This window comes from Corvus moneduloides, chromosome 2 (assembly GCF_009650955.1).
Source record: "Corvus moneduloides isolate bCorMon1 chromosome 2, bCorMon1.pri, whole genome shotgun sequence".
NCBI classification, from domain to species: Eukaryota; Metazoa; Chordata; class Aves; order Passeriformes; family Corvidae; genus Corvus; species Corvus moneduloides.
In genome coordinates, this window is record NC_045477.1 from 31,593,776 (window position 1) to 31,606,266 (window position 12,491).

Here is a 12,491-nt window from a genome sequence, read left to right on the forward strand (position 1 = left end):
ACTCGAGACAGAATGTGAGTGTAAGGCTTACCAATGTATTCGATGAATTGTAATCCTCTGCTGATTTATCTGAAAGACAGGTAACAATGCCATTATAAATGAGTTATAAACGCAGCAGCAGTGGGGAGAGGAGCAAGGGACAAGCTGTCTTTAGAAAAGGCAGGCAAAAAGGCTGCTCCCAAACTTAGCTTCCTAACTCCAGCTTCCCAGAACCAGCCATACCCTGGCAGATACAGGAACAGAGAGTAAATAAATGCAGACAAATGCAGGGGTCACGAATCCCTGCTGCAGGAGGGTGGAATTGCCCAGAGCAAAACCTGAATGAATATGGTCCTCCATCCACATACACAAAATACTATCAATGGACTAAGTCAGCAGCAGAGGCACTACAGCTGGCTCCCTCCTGCATGATGTTCAGTCTCAGATGCCTAAACTTCCTGCAAGAGCACAGAGAACCCCACAAGTCAACTGGTGGGGTCTATCCAGGCACTAGTGGGGAAGATTTGCACTTTTATCCCTGCTCAGAGCCTTCCTAATTAGTACCAGATCTGGTGACATGGTTCTATCCCCTTAAAAGAACCAAAGTAGGGGTTAATATTTAGAAATTGCAAAAATTTAGAGTTGCAGTTGAAAGGGAGGAGTAGTAATTGCAGATGTCCTTCAGAGGGCAGATAATCCATAGAAAGAGGCACAAAACCTTGAGAGTTTTGACTTTTAGAGGAATCCAGCCAGGAATTTTCAGGCACCCAGGCAGCTGAGCCATATTCCTCAGTCATGGCACACGGGAGCAGAGAGACTCTCACCCCAAAGACACAAAAAGCAACATCCACACCCACCCTGCAAACTGAAACTGGTGCAAAATTTAGCTGCCTGTTTTCTCCAGGGATTTTCATCACTGGGAGCCCAGCCCCAGCAGTCTGGGATCTGTTTTCCAGATGATGTCTGTGAGCATCAGAAAAAATATGTGTTTGGGAGGCTTAGCCAGTTGACTGACCTCCTCTTTTTGCAGCTATGCTGGGCATCAGGACTAACAGAATGGAGAGACTAATGGAGAGTTGGACAACGAAGCCACATGAGACCATCACCATGTACCTGTGAAACTCATGTACTTCTGGCTGTTGGAGATCTTCTTGGAGTTGTAAAACTCCAACACGTCCAGCACTGCCTGGGGGTTCTTCTTCTGTTCTGACTTGGTGATGTTGGAAGTCTGCAGCAGACGTGCCCATTGCTCTGGCATTCCCTGTGAGAAGAGGCACCTTGTTAACACACAGTTGGCCTAACGTGGTCCACAAAACATAAGCCCACTGTCACAGTTCTGCCCCAGCTTTTGGAGTTACACAGTACTGTGAGGGAAATAGGGAGAAAAGAGGACAGGAGAGGAGAGGAAAGAAAAAGAGGTGGTGAATGTGTGCCTCCCTAGCCACTGCCTGTGTTACAAATCACACTTGGGCATGTAAATGTCACTCTGCTCTTGGGTGACTCACATGTCCTTTGCAGACCAAAATTCAAAAACCAGAAAGGAGAAGACTCAATTGCTGCAGTTCAGGAAAAGTCTCAGGCAAAAAAACCAAAACAAACAAAACACAAAATCCTTTATGCACAGGTATACACATATATACACCCTGGAAAGACTATAGAAGTAACATACACTGCATAGCCTCCAGCACAATGCACATGCAACACTCATTTGGGTCTTCTGGTAGCACTAGAGTTCTTTGGTAACAGCAGTGTGGTGCCCATTGTAACCAGAGCTGGGAAAGCAGAGGTGTTAACTTCACATCTCAAGCTCTGAATTTCGGTATAGGGACATCATTTAAGCCAGAAAATAAACACACCTGGAGAACAGCCAGACTTGTGCCTTTCCTCACCAGCAGGGATAACAGTTTGTACAGACAAAGAGGCAGAGATTGGGATCCATTAGCAATGACATTATAATCCTCCCGGTTCAACAGGATGGCTGGATACACCCCTCAGGTAATGCCCCACTGATGCCTTGAAGCCCCAAGGCATCAGCACTGGCACACGTGGGGTAACCTGGGCAATTCTAGAGGCTGCCATGCAAAACACAGCTGTACACGTGATTCAGGGTAGGGGAATAAAGCCCCTGAAAAAGCACCATATTACAGACAGGTAGAAACACCTTGCTCACAAACAACTTCTGCTGCTAGGAAATACTCTCTCATAACCAAAATAAGAATAAAAATATGATGATGATGAAATACAACTCTGTCTTTACAGTATTTTGCATGTCAATAAATGAAAAAACCCACAACACATAAAAGCATCTGACATTTAGCCTTAGGACAGCACATGCATATTCTGTCCTAAGTAGTTGTAGACAGCTGTGGGCCTCCCACAGGAAAACTCCCAGATCCCCAGTTGGGGGACACAGACTATGCTGTAGACCTATTTCAGCTCTAGAAGAGGAAGGGAGGGGAAGAGAAGGGAAGGGAGGAGAGATATACCATGTTTAGCTGACCACAACAGCAAAAAAAAACAGGAAAGGAAGAGTTTGCTGGCAGCCTGATCTCCTGGGATGTGCCAAGTTTGACAGTCTTTCAGCATGGATTAGTGGGTAACCTCTGCAGATGTGTTTCAAATGAGATCAAACTAGATGATGGTAATAGCCCTTCCAGCATAAAAGATTAATGGGCCCTGGCTCCTCCTAGCAATAAGCTAAACCACACAGTTCCCTTTTCCTCCAGATTTGCTTACTGTGAATTCTCCCGTGACTGCATCAAACCCCACGTGAATCGTGTGTTCAAAGTCTGAAGGGAGGGAGATCTCCGGCCGCTCTTTCTCTTTCTTCTTATTGGCTGCAAGAGACAAAAACAACAACAATTAAAAAGTCCATAAATGCATCAAGAATTAAAATCTCCTCAATAGCTTCTAATTCACCTAAACAACCACCCCACACACACACTTTTGCTAGTCATAGGATTTCAATCTGGAGCAGAGAAACACCAAGTTTAAAAACTTTGTTTCCTCACTTAAGAGAAGCTACAGAGAGGGGACAACAAAAATACCTGTAATACAGGACAAGCATAAAAGAAACTGATATTTTCAGTATGTAAAGTGTCAACTAGTATGTCTAGACTCAACAGCATGAGACCTATTTACTCTAAAATAGCCACTCAAACTTACACAGGTCAGAGTCAAAAGCTCCACAGTGGCAGTAAGTGGAAGCCAGTCAGTTTTGAACACATTTTTTTTATTTGTTGTTTTAAGCAAGTTAAAAAAAAATATTATGTGCTTTTAAATGTACACCTGCCTCTCACACAAAGCTAGGGACAAAATTAACTACAAATACTGCTTAGAAATTGCTTTCTTCATCCTATTTCCTCAAAAGTGTATGAAGAAACCTAAATATAATGTGGGCTTCTGCTACAAAATCTTATGAGCAAAAGCTCTTCTATTTTTATTTGCTCACAAAATGAATTAAAGGTGGTTTTAATAACCAGCTTTGAAAACATGAGCAAGACAGCAGAATCTGGCAGGTGAGGCACAGAAGTCATAAAGAAACAGGGAAGGAAATACATCAAAGCAGATGCACCCTGCAAATTTTAAACTGAGGTCGTCAAACAAGATTATCATTATGCATTGGATTCAGTTCATCCATATTCATTATGTACTAAGGGCTCCACCTTCCTTTTAGTATTTGTTGTATTCAAAAATTGAGATTAGTTTAAGGAAGAACCACATTCTAGTTGGCTTTGCTGCTGCTTGCAATAAAATGAGTGAAGCCAGGAGAAGGTGAGCAAACCACTCACGTTTCCCAGCCGCTCCCCTTTTTTATCCAAAGCCAAACAGAATTTGTTTTGTGGCTGACATTCCCCAGCACACTTTTGGCAACACAGACGCCAAACCCCAGGTATTTCAGAAGCCTGCAAGGCTAACACTCAGAGTAGCAATTCTTTAAGACACTGCTGCTGTTGGCTGTGTAGAGAGGCTCAGGGCTGGCCCCAAAGTACTGAATCCCATTTCCTTCAGTGCCAGCTCTGGCACCATTCTCTGTATCATTACAGAGCTACAGTTGTACAGAGTAATTTTGGAGAAAGAAAAAAGATCAGATGCTCCATTTGGGACAGGAAGATGGAACAGATTGTTTTTGATCCCCCTTTCAAACAAAGGGGATGGGGGAAGCTGAGTTGCAGAGGAGCGACAGAGCTGCCAAGGGGCAAAGAGCTATGCTGGAGGAGCCATCCCTGAGAAGGGAGCGAGGAGGAGACAGGAGCAGCTGCTGGTTAGCAGATGGTGAGCATCTGCAGCACAGAGGCCTGCTGCACACAGCAGCAGTGGATGGAAAGCAATACGCAAAGAAGTGCAGGGAGTGCCATCAGAGGCACCATATTCCATAGGTCTGCCTGCAGGATCAGTCCACTTATCCAAGCCAAAGAGTGAGGTGCCATCTCAGCCTAGAAGCACATTGCTCAGGTGAGGAAGAAGAGGACACCTCTAACAGCGCCGCTGTGCAGGAGTTCCTCACGGACAATGAACACCCACACATGGTCCAGGGCAGCTGCCACAGCAGAGTTGAACATATTCCTAAAAAAGCTTAAGGGCCTTAAGTCGTTATCCAGAAGTCTTAGGCGTTTTTTTATTTCTACATTGAGGCAGATCTGACAGATCTAGAAGCCTAAACATTATTAAACCATTAATAACACAATTGCCTTTGTAAGCAGATATTTATGTCATAGCAGGTGGTAAGGGAAAAAGAACTAAAGAGATAGGCACTCCCAATATTGCTAAACACTTAATGTCCCTTTAAAGTGATTGCATTATCCTTGCAATAAGCTTAAAAGACTTGAAGAATCCTAATTTAAAAAAAAATTAAAAAGAGAAATAATATAATATATTTAAGACAACCTGCCTACCACCACCAAAGGCTTCATTCCCACAAACACCTTACCACCTCCTCATTCATAACCCCCCTTTTCAATGCTGTTACAAGAGCCTCCCATAAATTTTCCTTATGATGCTCTGGCACCTTGAGCTGCTACTGTGAAGCATGATGTCTGACCATGCAGTGAGCCATCCTGAAGCACACTGAGATGAGAAAGGTCTTGACCACTGCTAACATGGAGTAAAGTTCTCCCAGTCACCATGGGAAGGACTCCTGGTTGCTGCACACTGTCACCTTGTGGGTAAAACCTTGCCTCTGTTCGAAGCTGCAGCTGAGCTCAGCAAAGCTCACAGGAGCTAAGTGTGCCCCATTCAAGCAAGACTGATATCCTCAATTAGTCACTGATGAGTCCCCTGAGCCCAGGAAAACTCAAAACGTTCCCAAGTCCTGCTGAAAGCAACAAGTCACACAAGCTCTGCTCTGAGTCCTTTGGGCAGGACCCATCCCGTATTAAGCCAACAAGTTTTTTAAGTACTGGGTTTGTGGTTTAGGCTGGGACAGACGAAATCAGGACTTCAAATTACATCCTAAATTTTGCAGGCAGAGCATGACACCTCCAGAGCCACCTGGCAAGGGGTGTAGCTCAATGCAAGTGTGAAAACATGCATGGGGCGCTGGATTTATGCCCCATGTGTCCCTCACACGACACCTCTGTTCATGCACAGGGGTAGCACAGATTTGCTCAAAATTACTTTCCTCTAACTAAATGGAAACCAACTTCTCTTTTAATTCAGCCAAACAAGCAAATAACACCCAAATTATTTCAGGCACAAACCAAAGAGAAGTGTCTGAACACTGAAGAATTTCCCTACGTTTAAGCAGCATGAAGCTCTAGGACTTTAGCTCTCTTCATAAAAGACTAAAAGAGACTAAAAGAAGTTTTCTAAGATGGAAATCAACCAATTTGAAGTGAAGGTGATAGTGCTAAAGGAATTTTTTGCTCGACAGGAATTAGAGGACAGAAGCAACCATTCTCGTTTGGGCAGGTGTACGGCAACAGAAGGCTCTGCTGGGCTTGGCTAAACAAAAATCTCTCACGTCTCAAAGCATCTGCCATGTTGGCCAATCTTCAGTAAACATAGGCATCTTCAGATCAGTTGCAGTCTGTCTGCTGATTTTACCCAAAACATTCATTTTTCTCCTCGTTCGTAGTTCTCCTTCATAATCCAATTCAAACTAGCATTTCATGATCTACTTTTTTTATTCTTTTACAAGTTTCAGGTGACTTCTTTGATCTCTGAAACAGTTGATCCCAGAGATTTAAAAACTCCTCTCCCTTAAGTAAGCCAACACAAAAATCCTGCAGCTTTTTTAGGATTCATACACACAATGGCAAGTTCCAACCAGGATCCAGCAGACTTTTAACATTGAGTTCACAGGTTTCTGGATTGCAGGTTCAAAAACCCACGTTTGTAAAACAATCCAAAGTTGCCAAAAGTATCAGCTAAGAATAATAATCATCATCATCTTCATCATCATCATAAATACTACAGTATTTTGTAGAAAATGATCCACCACCTTGCTTATTTAAATTAGTGAAGCAATCATTTCAGTTAGCCTTTTCACTAATAAAAATTAGGAGGCAGCCTCCCTCCTGAAGTCCAGGGAGTTGAAGATATCTAGCCTTGATTTAGTTGCCCAGTGCCTAGATACCATTCCAATACAGAAAAAAAGCTGATATATTATGAAGAGGAACTCCAAAAAAATAGGTCAGATATAAAAAGAACCCAGCACATATTAGGGGATGGAGAGATTTTTTTTCTTGCATCACTTCAAAAGATTCATGAGAGAGAGGTTTTCTAAAATATCCTCATCCTAAAAATTAGAATTTCATGTACAGTTCACAGTTCCTATCTCTTTTTCCATCTGTTACAGTCCCTTGAACATGAAAAAATTCCTTCAGTTCACAAGAAATACGCAAGAATTTTCAGTGACAGATTGTTCTTAAAAGCAAGTAGACAATGCCTGACCCAGACATGAGAACAGAGTAAATGGCCATGAGGTAAAATATGACAGGTCTAGTAGGAGATTGCATGTTAGTCTTGTATATCTCAAATTATTTGCTGTTTAAAACAACAAAACAAGCAAAAGACCTCCCTCTGCTCTCCACCAAAGGAGTTGCCAATGCCAGCTTTATTGGCCAACTTGTAATTGGCACAAAAATTTGTGATTTTCAAGACCATTATGGACAAGTCAGGCTGGGAAGTAACAGAGCTAGTCCCAGAGTTAGTCCCAGTTTTCATGAACACTGTTCTCATAATTTATGGGAAAAGCAAAATAAATTCTAAAAAATCTGCAAGAAAGGGGGCCTAAAAGAGACCTGCAGAGGGATTTTGGAAAGGGCAGGGAGTAATAAGACAAGAGGGAATGGATTCAAAACAACAGAGTTCAGGTTTAGATTAGGTATTGGGAAGAAATTCCTCACTCTGAAGGTCTTGAGGCACTGGAACAGGTTGCCCAGAGAAGCTGTGGATGTCCCATCCCTGGAAGTGTTCAAAGCCAGGTTGGATAGGGCTCTAAGCAACCTGGTCTGGTGGAAGATATCCCTACCTTTAACAGGAGAATTGGAATGAGATGATCCCTAAAGTCCCTTCCAACCCAAATAATCCTAGGATTCTATGATCTTATGAAAATAAAGTGAGATGGATTAAATGTGATAGGATTAATCATTAGAAAAAACATATCTACAGACTGTACCTTATGTACCCTGAAAAAACCAAGACAGATGTGCAGGCAACAAACACACAAGGTTTTCTAAAACCTCAACCATCACTAAGCATCAAGGGCTTGACTATGTTCAAGCAGAGCAACGTTCAGACAGAAGGTTTATTAAAAGAGATAAAATACTGTACTTTTGTCTCCTGGCAAAATAGATCGGTAAAATCGATCCTTCCTCTTCTTTTCTTCTGGATTGGGAGGCAGAGGTTTTGAGCCATGGTTTAAAGTCCCAGGATCTTTGCTGCCCGATCCAATCATAGTGCTGGTATTTCTCATTGGAGGAGCAGGTGGTTTGTCCTCTGTTTCAACTCCATTGTTAGACATCTTCAGCTGGGGAGGCCGTTACTGGGAATTGGAAAAGAAAACAAATTAGAAGCCCTATTTATTTATTGTAGACTAGAATCACACACTATCAAGTAAATCATTAGCAGGTATTTGCAGACGGACCTGCAACCTCAGTCCAACCATTAACCCAGCACTGCTGTGTTCACCACAAACCATATACCCATATGCCACATCCACAGGCTTTTTGAACACTTCCAGGGATAAGGATAGCAACACAAACCCAGCACAACAAATTCTACTCAAGCTCTGAATTTTTTTCCGTTAATAAGACTATGTTCAAGCATTTGAGTTGCTGATCACTGAGAAAAGCCTATTTCAGGATACAACCACTTCTCAAGCAAACCATGGAGCTGACATGCAGGGTGGGAAGGTAAATATAAGGTAGCAAAGAGTAGGGATGCCTGAGAGGAGCCAACAAGTTGCTGAGTTTGTAACACCTCTCAGATCCCTGCTAGTTCTCCTAAAAAACACGTCAAAAGGTTTGCATCAGTCTCCAGCACAGCACAATACAGAGACTGGAGTTTGTACTCAAAGAGTTTTGATGCAGCCACTCAGGCTCCTTTGCTAAAAAGCTGCTGAGCAGGTTCAGAGGCAGAGGTGGCCAGGAAGCCCTGAGCTGTACCCATGTCACCTCAGATGCAGTGCCACAGCCCTCGATTGCGCCAAGCCAGCCCTGGCCTTTCTGCAGTAACAGCACACTTCAGAAGCAACTCCAGGAAGTTGATTGCATTTTGTTCTGTTGGGAGGGTCAAACAAAACTAGATCCCCAACACACACTTAAATCCATAAGTAAATAATCCCTGCTGTGCAGATTTAAAGACGGAAGCTTGGGAACAGGGTAATAGATTATTCTGCAACGGCTAACTTGTTCCACCTAAATGAGATCAGCATTGCTCCGGACACAGCCCGGCTGCAGCAAGATCCTTCTGGAAACTGGAATTCATCTGCACTATGTTTTCAAAAGTAAGTTGGGAGTTAACTGCTGAATAAAGACCAAAGTGGGAACGGTTTCTGTTTGGGTGGAAAAAGCAATTCAACAGCTTTACCAATTTCACAGGCAGTAAGGGCAGATGTTTTGCTCAGGGAGAATTACAAGGTGGCAGAAAGTCAGAAGCTGTTTGCTCTCTGCAAGTGAGAAGTCTAGTTACAAAGCTGAGAGCACTGCTGACTGCCAGGAAGCCGCTTTCCATAGGCTGGACTCAGTGGGACACTGAATCACACTCCAGACAGATCCCACCACCATACTACAGTCCTATGGCCACACAGCACCCAGCCAGCCTCCAAAGTCTTCTTCAGCCAAGCTACTGATCCTCAGTGTAACTGGCAAGATTCAGACCCAGAGCACACTGCTCTTGCTGCTGTGGGGAACTGAGGCAGGCAACCACTGCCCACAGAAGTCACTCGGCAGCAATGCGCCAGATTTTGCCAATAGCAGGTTTCCCTGTCGCCTGCCAAGCCATGGCTGGCCTGCAGCTCCACCTCCTCCTCCACTTGATTGATTCCCAGTTTCTTCACACTTGCCCTTAAATGGGAGGGCTGGCAGTGTTGTACACCCTGCAGGGCTTTGGGCAAGTCTTCACACAGAGGGAATCTTGCAAACGGACTGACCCCAGTCCCATTTTCCTTCCAATAGCACTGTGCAATGGAATATTAAATGACACGCTAGCATTTGGGGATTGATTTTAATGGTGGGACAGCTTTGGCATTTGGGAGGGGTGGGGGGGAAATTAGCTGTGCACTTGTCTGGGTGTGTCCTTGCATGTGCCCTGTGCATGTCCCACCACTCATGCTTCAGCCTCATGCCATTCTTGAGTGTAAGACAGAACAGAACTAAGTGACAGCTGGAGTGCCAGCCATGAAGTGGTTGGTGCAAATGAGTAGTCTCCCTGCCTAAGCAGTGGAAAAAAGTCTAAGCTAAAACCCAACTGATAATTTCGGCAGCCACTGCTGCACATGTACCTTGTGAAACACGAAAATGCTGAGGCCTTCCTGATGGGCTTTGCACATCACAGTGTCAGTGGCTGGAACTGAACTGGCACAACTAAACCATTTGAAACAACATAAGCAGCAGTGTCCCATAGGAGATGCATTCTCTGCATTGATCTTATTTAACTACGAGAAAGCAAATGCCAGGAAGGTGCTAGGAATATACTGCAAACAGGGAAGCAGAAGGAAAAGGAATGTTAGCAGCTCTGTGCCTGCCAAACAGACCTCCCCAGGAGTGGCACCACATTTGCTGCTCTAACACCCTGGTTTACCCCCATGGGGGTTTGAATAAAGGTGCATCCAAAGATTCCCCCACCACCCAGACTGTCTGGAGCTGCAGGCATGGCTGGGATGGAGACTGACTCATTTCTGGGTCCCTCTCCCACTGGGCAGAGAAGTCAGTAGGTGAGAATTGGTGCTTCTTACCTGCTGTCAAAGGCAAGGGGACAGAGTAAAGTTTACTAAGTTGGGGAATGGATGCAACATCCGACTGAAACAGAGCAGTATGTGGCTCTGGGCTGGAGAAAAAGAAGTGAGAAGAGGAATAAAAAAAAAAACCCCAGATTGCAGGCAGAGGCTAGCCTAGTGCTGGGGGAAAGAAAAAACATAAGCAAAAAACCCCAAACAAAGACTCTAAGAAAAATCTCTGGATGTCAAGCATCCTCCCGCTCAGTTCCACCAGCGCAAAACCCCAGGGACATCTGCTCTCAGTTTCTTCAATACAAGAAAGTTTTTCAAAATCCCTCAGTCAGAAAGGATAGTGCACACATGAATTACTGTTTTACCGCAGGGACAGAAACTGGCAGTACAAGCTCTTGTTTATCTTACATGATTCCCTGAATGAGCAAGTAACTGCTGAGAAGTTACATAGTTTTACAAACAATATTGTTTCATACCTATTTGATAACTGCAACTTTGCTGTAGGCAAAGCCTATAGTACACCTCTCATTTTCCCATCACTCAAGCTCCCAGACCTTTCTCTTCATCAAAGTCTTATGTTTGGAGTTACATGAGCTGTTTGGAGATGGCGGAGTGAGAGAAATCCACTGATCCACAAAACTAAGAGGCTGATTCCACAGAAGTTGTCCCCTGTAATAGCAGCACTAGAGGGTTCCCAAAAGCCTTGTGCCACTATATAAAAGGGAACCCAAAAACCTGCTTAAGTGAATCCTCCCACTGCAATACAGAGGTCAAATGCAACATCATTATACTTGCAACTTCCATTGGCTTCAAAGTAGGTGAATGAAACCCTGTCCTGACAGAATTACACCTCCAGTCAGAGCTGAGAGCTCAGAGCCATGCCAAGTAGTTACAGAGGTAGCCATCTCCCTCACTGCAGCCCAGCTGGCTGGGCAAATTCTCATCTTCCTAAAATAATCTCCTGCCAATTCACATGTAAGCAGGCTTTAAACAAACCCCCTCGTGTAGGCGCTGCTCAGATTCAGAGCGCCAGGCAATCGCTTCCCCAGCCAGCAGAACATCAGCGCTAGGCCGCTGAAATGAGTCACTCTGCTTGGCACAATCCCTTCCAACAGGAATGCAAAGCATCACTGCACTAAGTTATTTCCTTCTTCACACCAGCACGACTCTGCCTTGAGAAATCCATCTTAGGTTTCCACTGTGTTATTAAGTGAACAGTGGAAGCAATGAAACAGCACATGAACTTTTCAACCAGAGTCAGATGAGGGAATATGTTTTAGCTGCAGACACAATTATTCTCAACTATTGTATCTATTAAAACACCAGCACTCAAACCAAACCCCGTAGACACCACTAGGAAGGCATAGCCGTGATGTAGGACTATTGTTTCTGCAGACATTTGGGAGCACTGGAAGTTCAAGTTGTTTCAGCACACAGTAATCAGGAAAAGTTTTATTACATACTGCAATCTGTGACTGCTGTAGTCAAGTTATGGTTGCCTTCAATGCACCCCTGTCCCTCCCCATCAACTTTTGCAGCCCTTTAGCTACATAACATTGCCCCAGCCTCAACAGAGTCAAACAGCAAACCTGGCAAACTCTCCTTTTACACCTACAAAACACTTCTGCATTCAGGAAAGAGACAGACAGAAGACAGAACATGCAGCAAGCAGAAGTACTGAACAGAAGACAGCACCCACAGGCACCAAGAGTGGCATCCAAGAGCTCAGAGTACATTCACACATGCAAAGATCCATACAGGTCTGCTGATCTTTGTTAAGAAGATATAACACAAAAGACAATTACAGAATCATTAAGGAAAAAGACCTCTAAGATCATCAAGTCTGAGCATTAACCCAGCACCACTGTCTTAACCACTAAATCACACTCTCAAGTGCCACATCTACATGCCTTGTGAATCATGCAGTTTATGCCTAAACTACAGGCATAAACTGTAGTACAGGCACAGCCTCCTGAGACATTCACCTAGCAGAGTGGGACCCAGAGGTAGGTGGGACATTCTGACCCTACTGTAGCACACACACAAGCAGAAAAAAAAAGAGAGAACAAAGACCCTCTATGTATGTCATTTTTCTTCCACTTAAGTACATCATTTCAAA

General features: G+C 44.0%; 1 protein-coding gene across 9 annotated transcripts in view; it reads right to left on the reverse strand.

Annotated features, from left to right (window-relative positions):
- The window catches only part of PAK1 (p21 (RAC1) activated kinase 1), a 75,586-nt gene that overhangs the window by 25,617 nt on the left and 37,478 nt on the right, over positions 1–12,491 (reverse strand). For all 9 annotated transcript variants that reach the window (XM_032098990.1, XM_032098989.1, XM_032098988.1 and 6 more), the window contains 4 exons: positions 7,756–7,966; positions 2,716–2,816; positions 1,093–1,240; positions 32–69 (listed from right to left, as the gene is read on the reverse strand). In XM_032098990.1, the coding sequence (XP_031954881.1) occupies positions 32–69; positions 1,093–1,240; positions 2,716–2,816; positions 7,756–7,945 (477 nt within the window). In that variant the 5' untranslated portion in view covers positions 7,946–7,966. The remainder of the gene's footprint in view (positions 1–31; positions 70–1,092; positions 1,241–2,715; positions 2,817–7,755; positions 7,967–12,491) is intronic.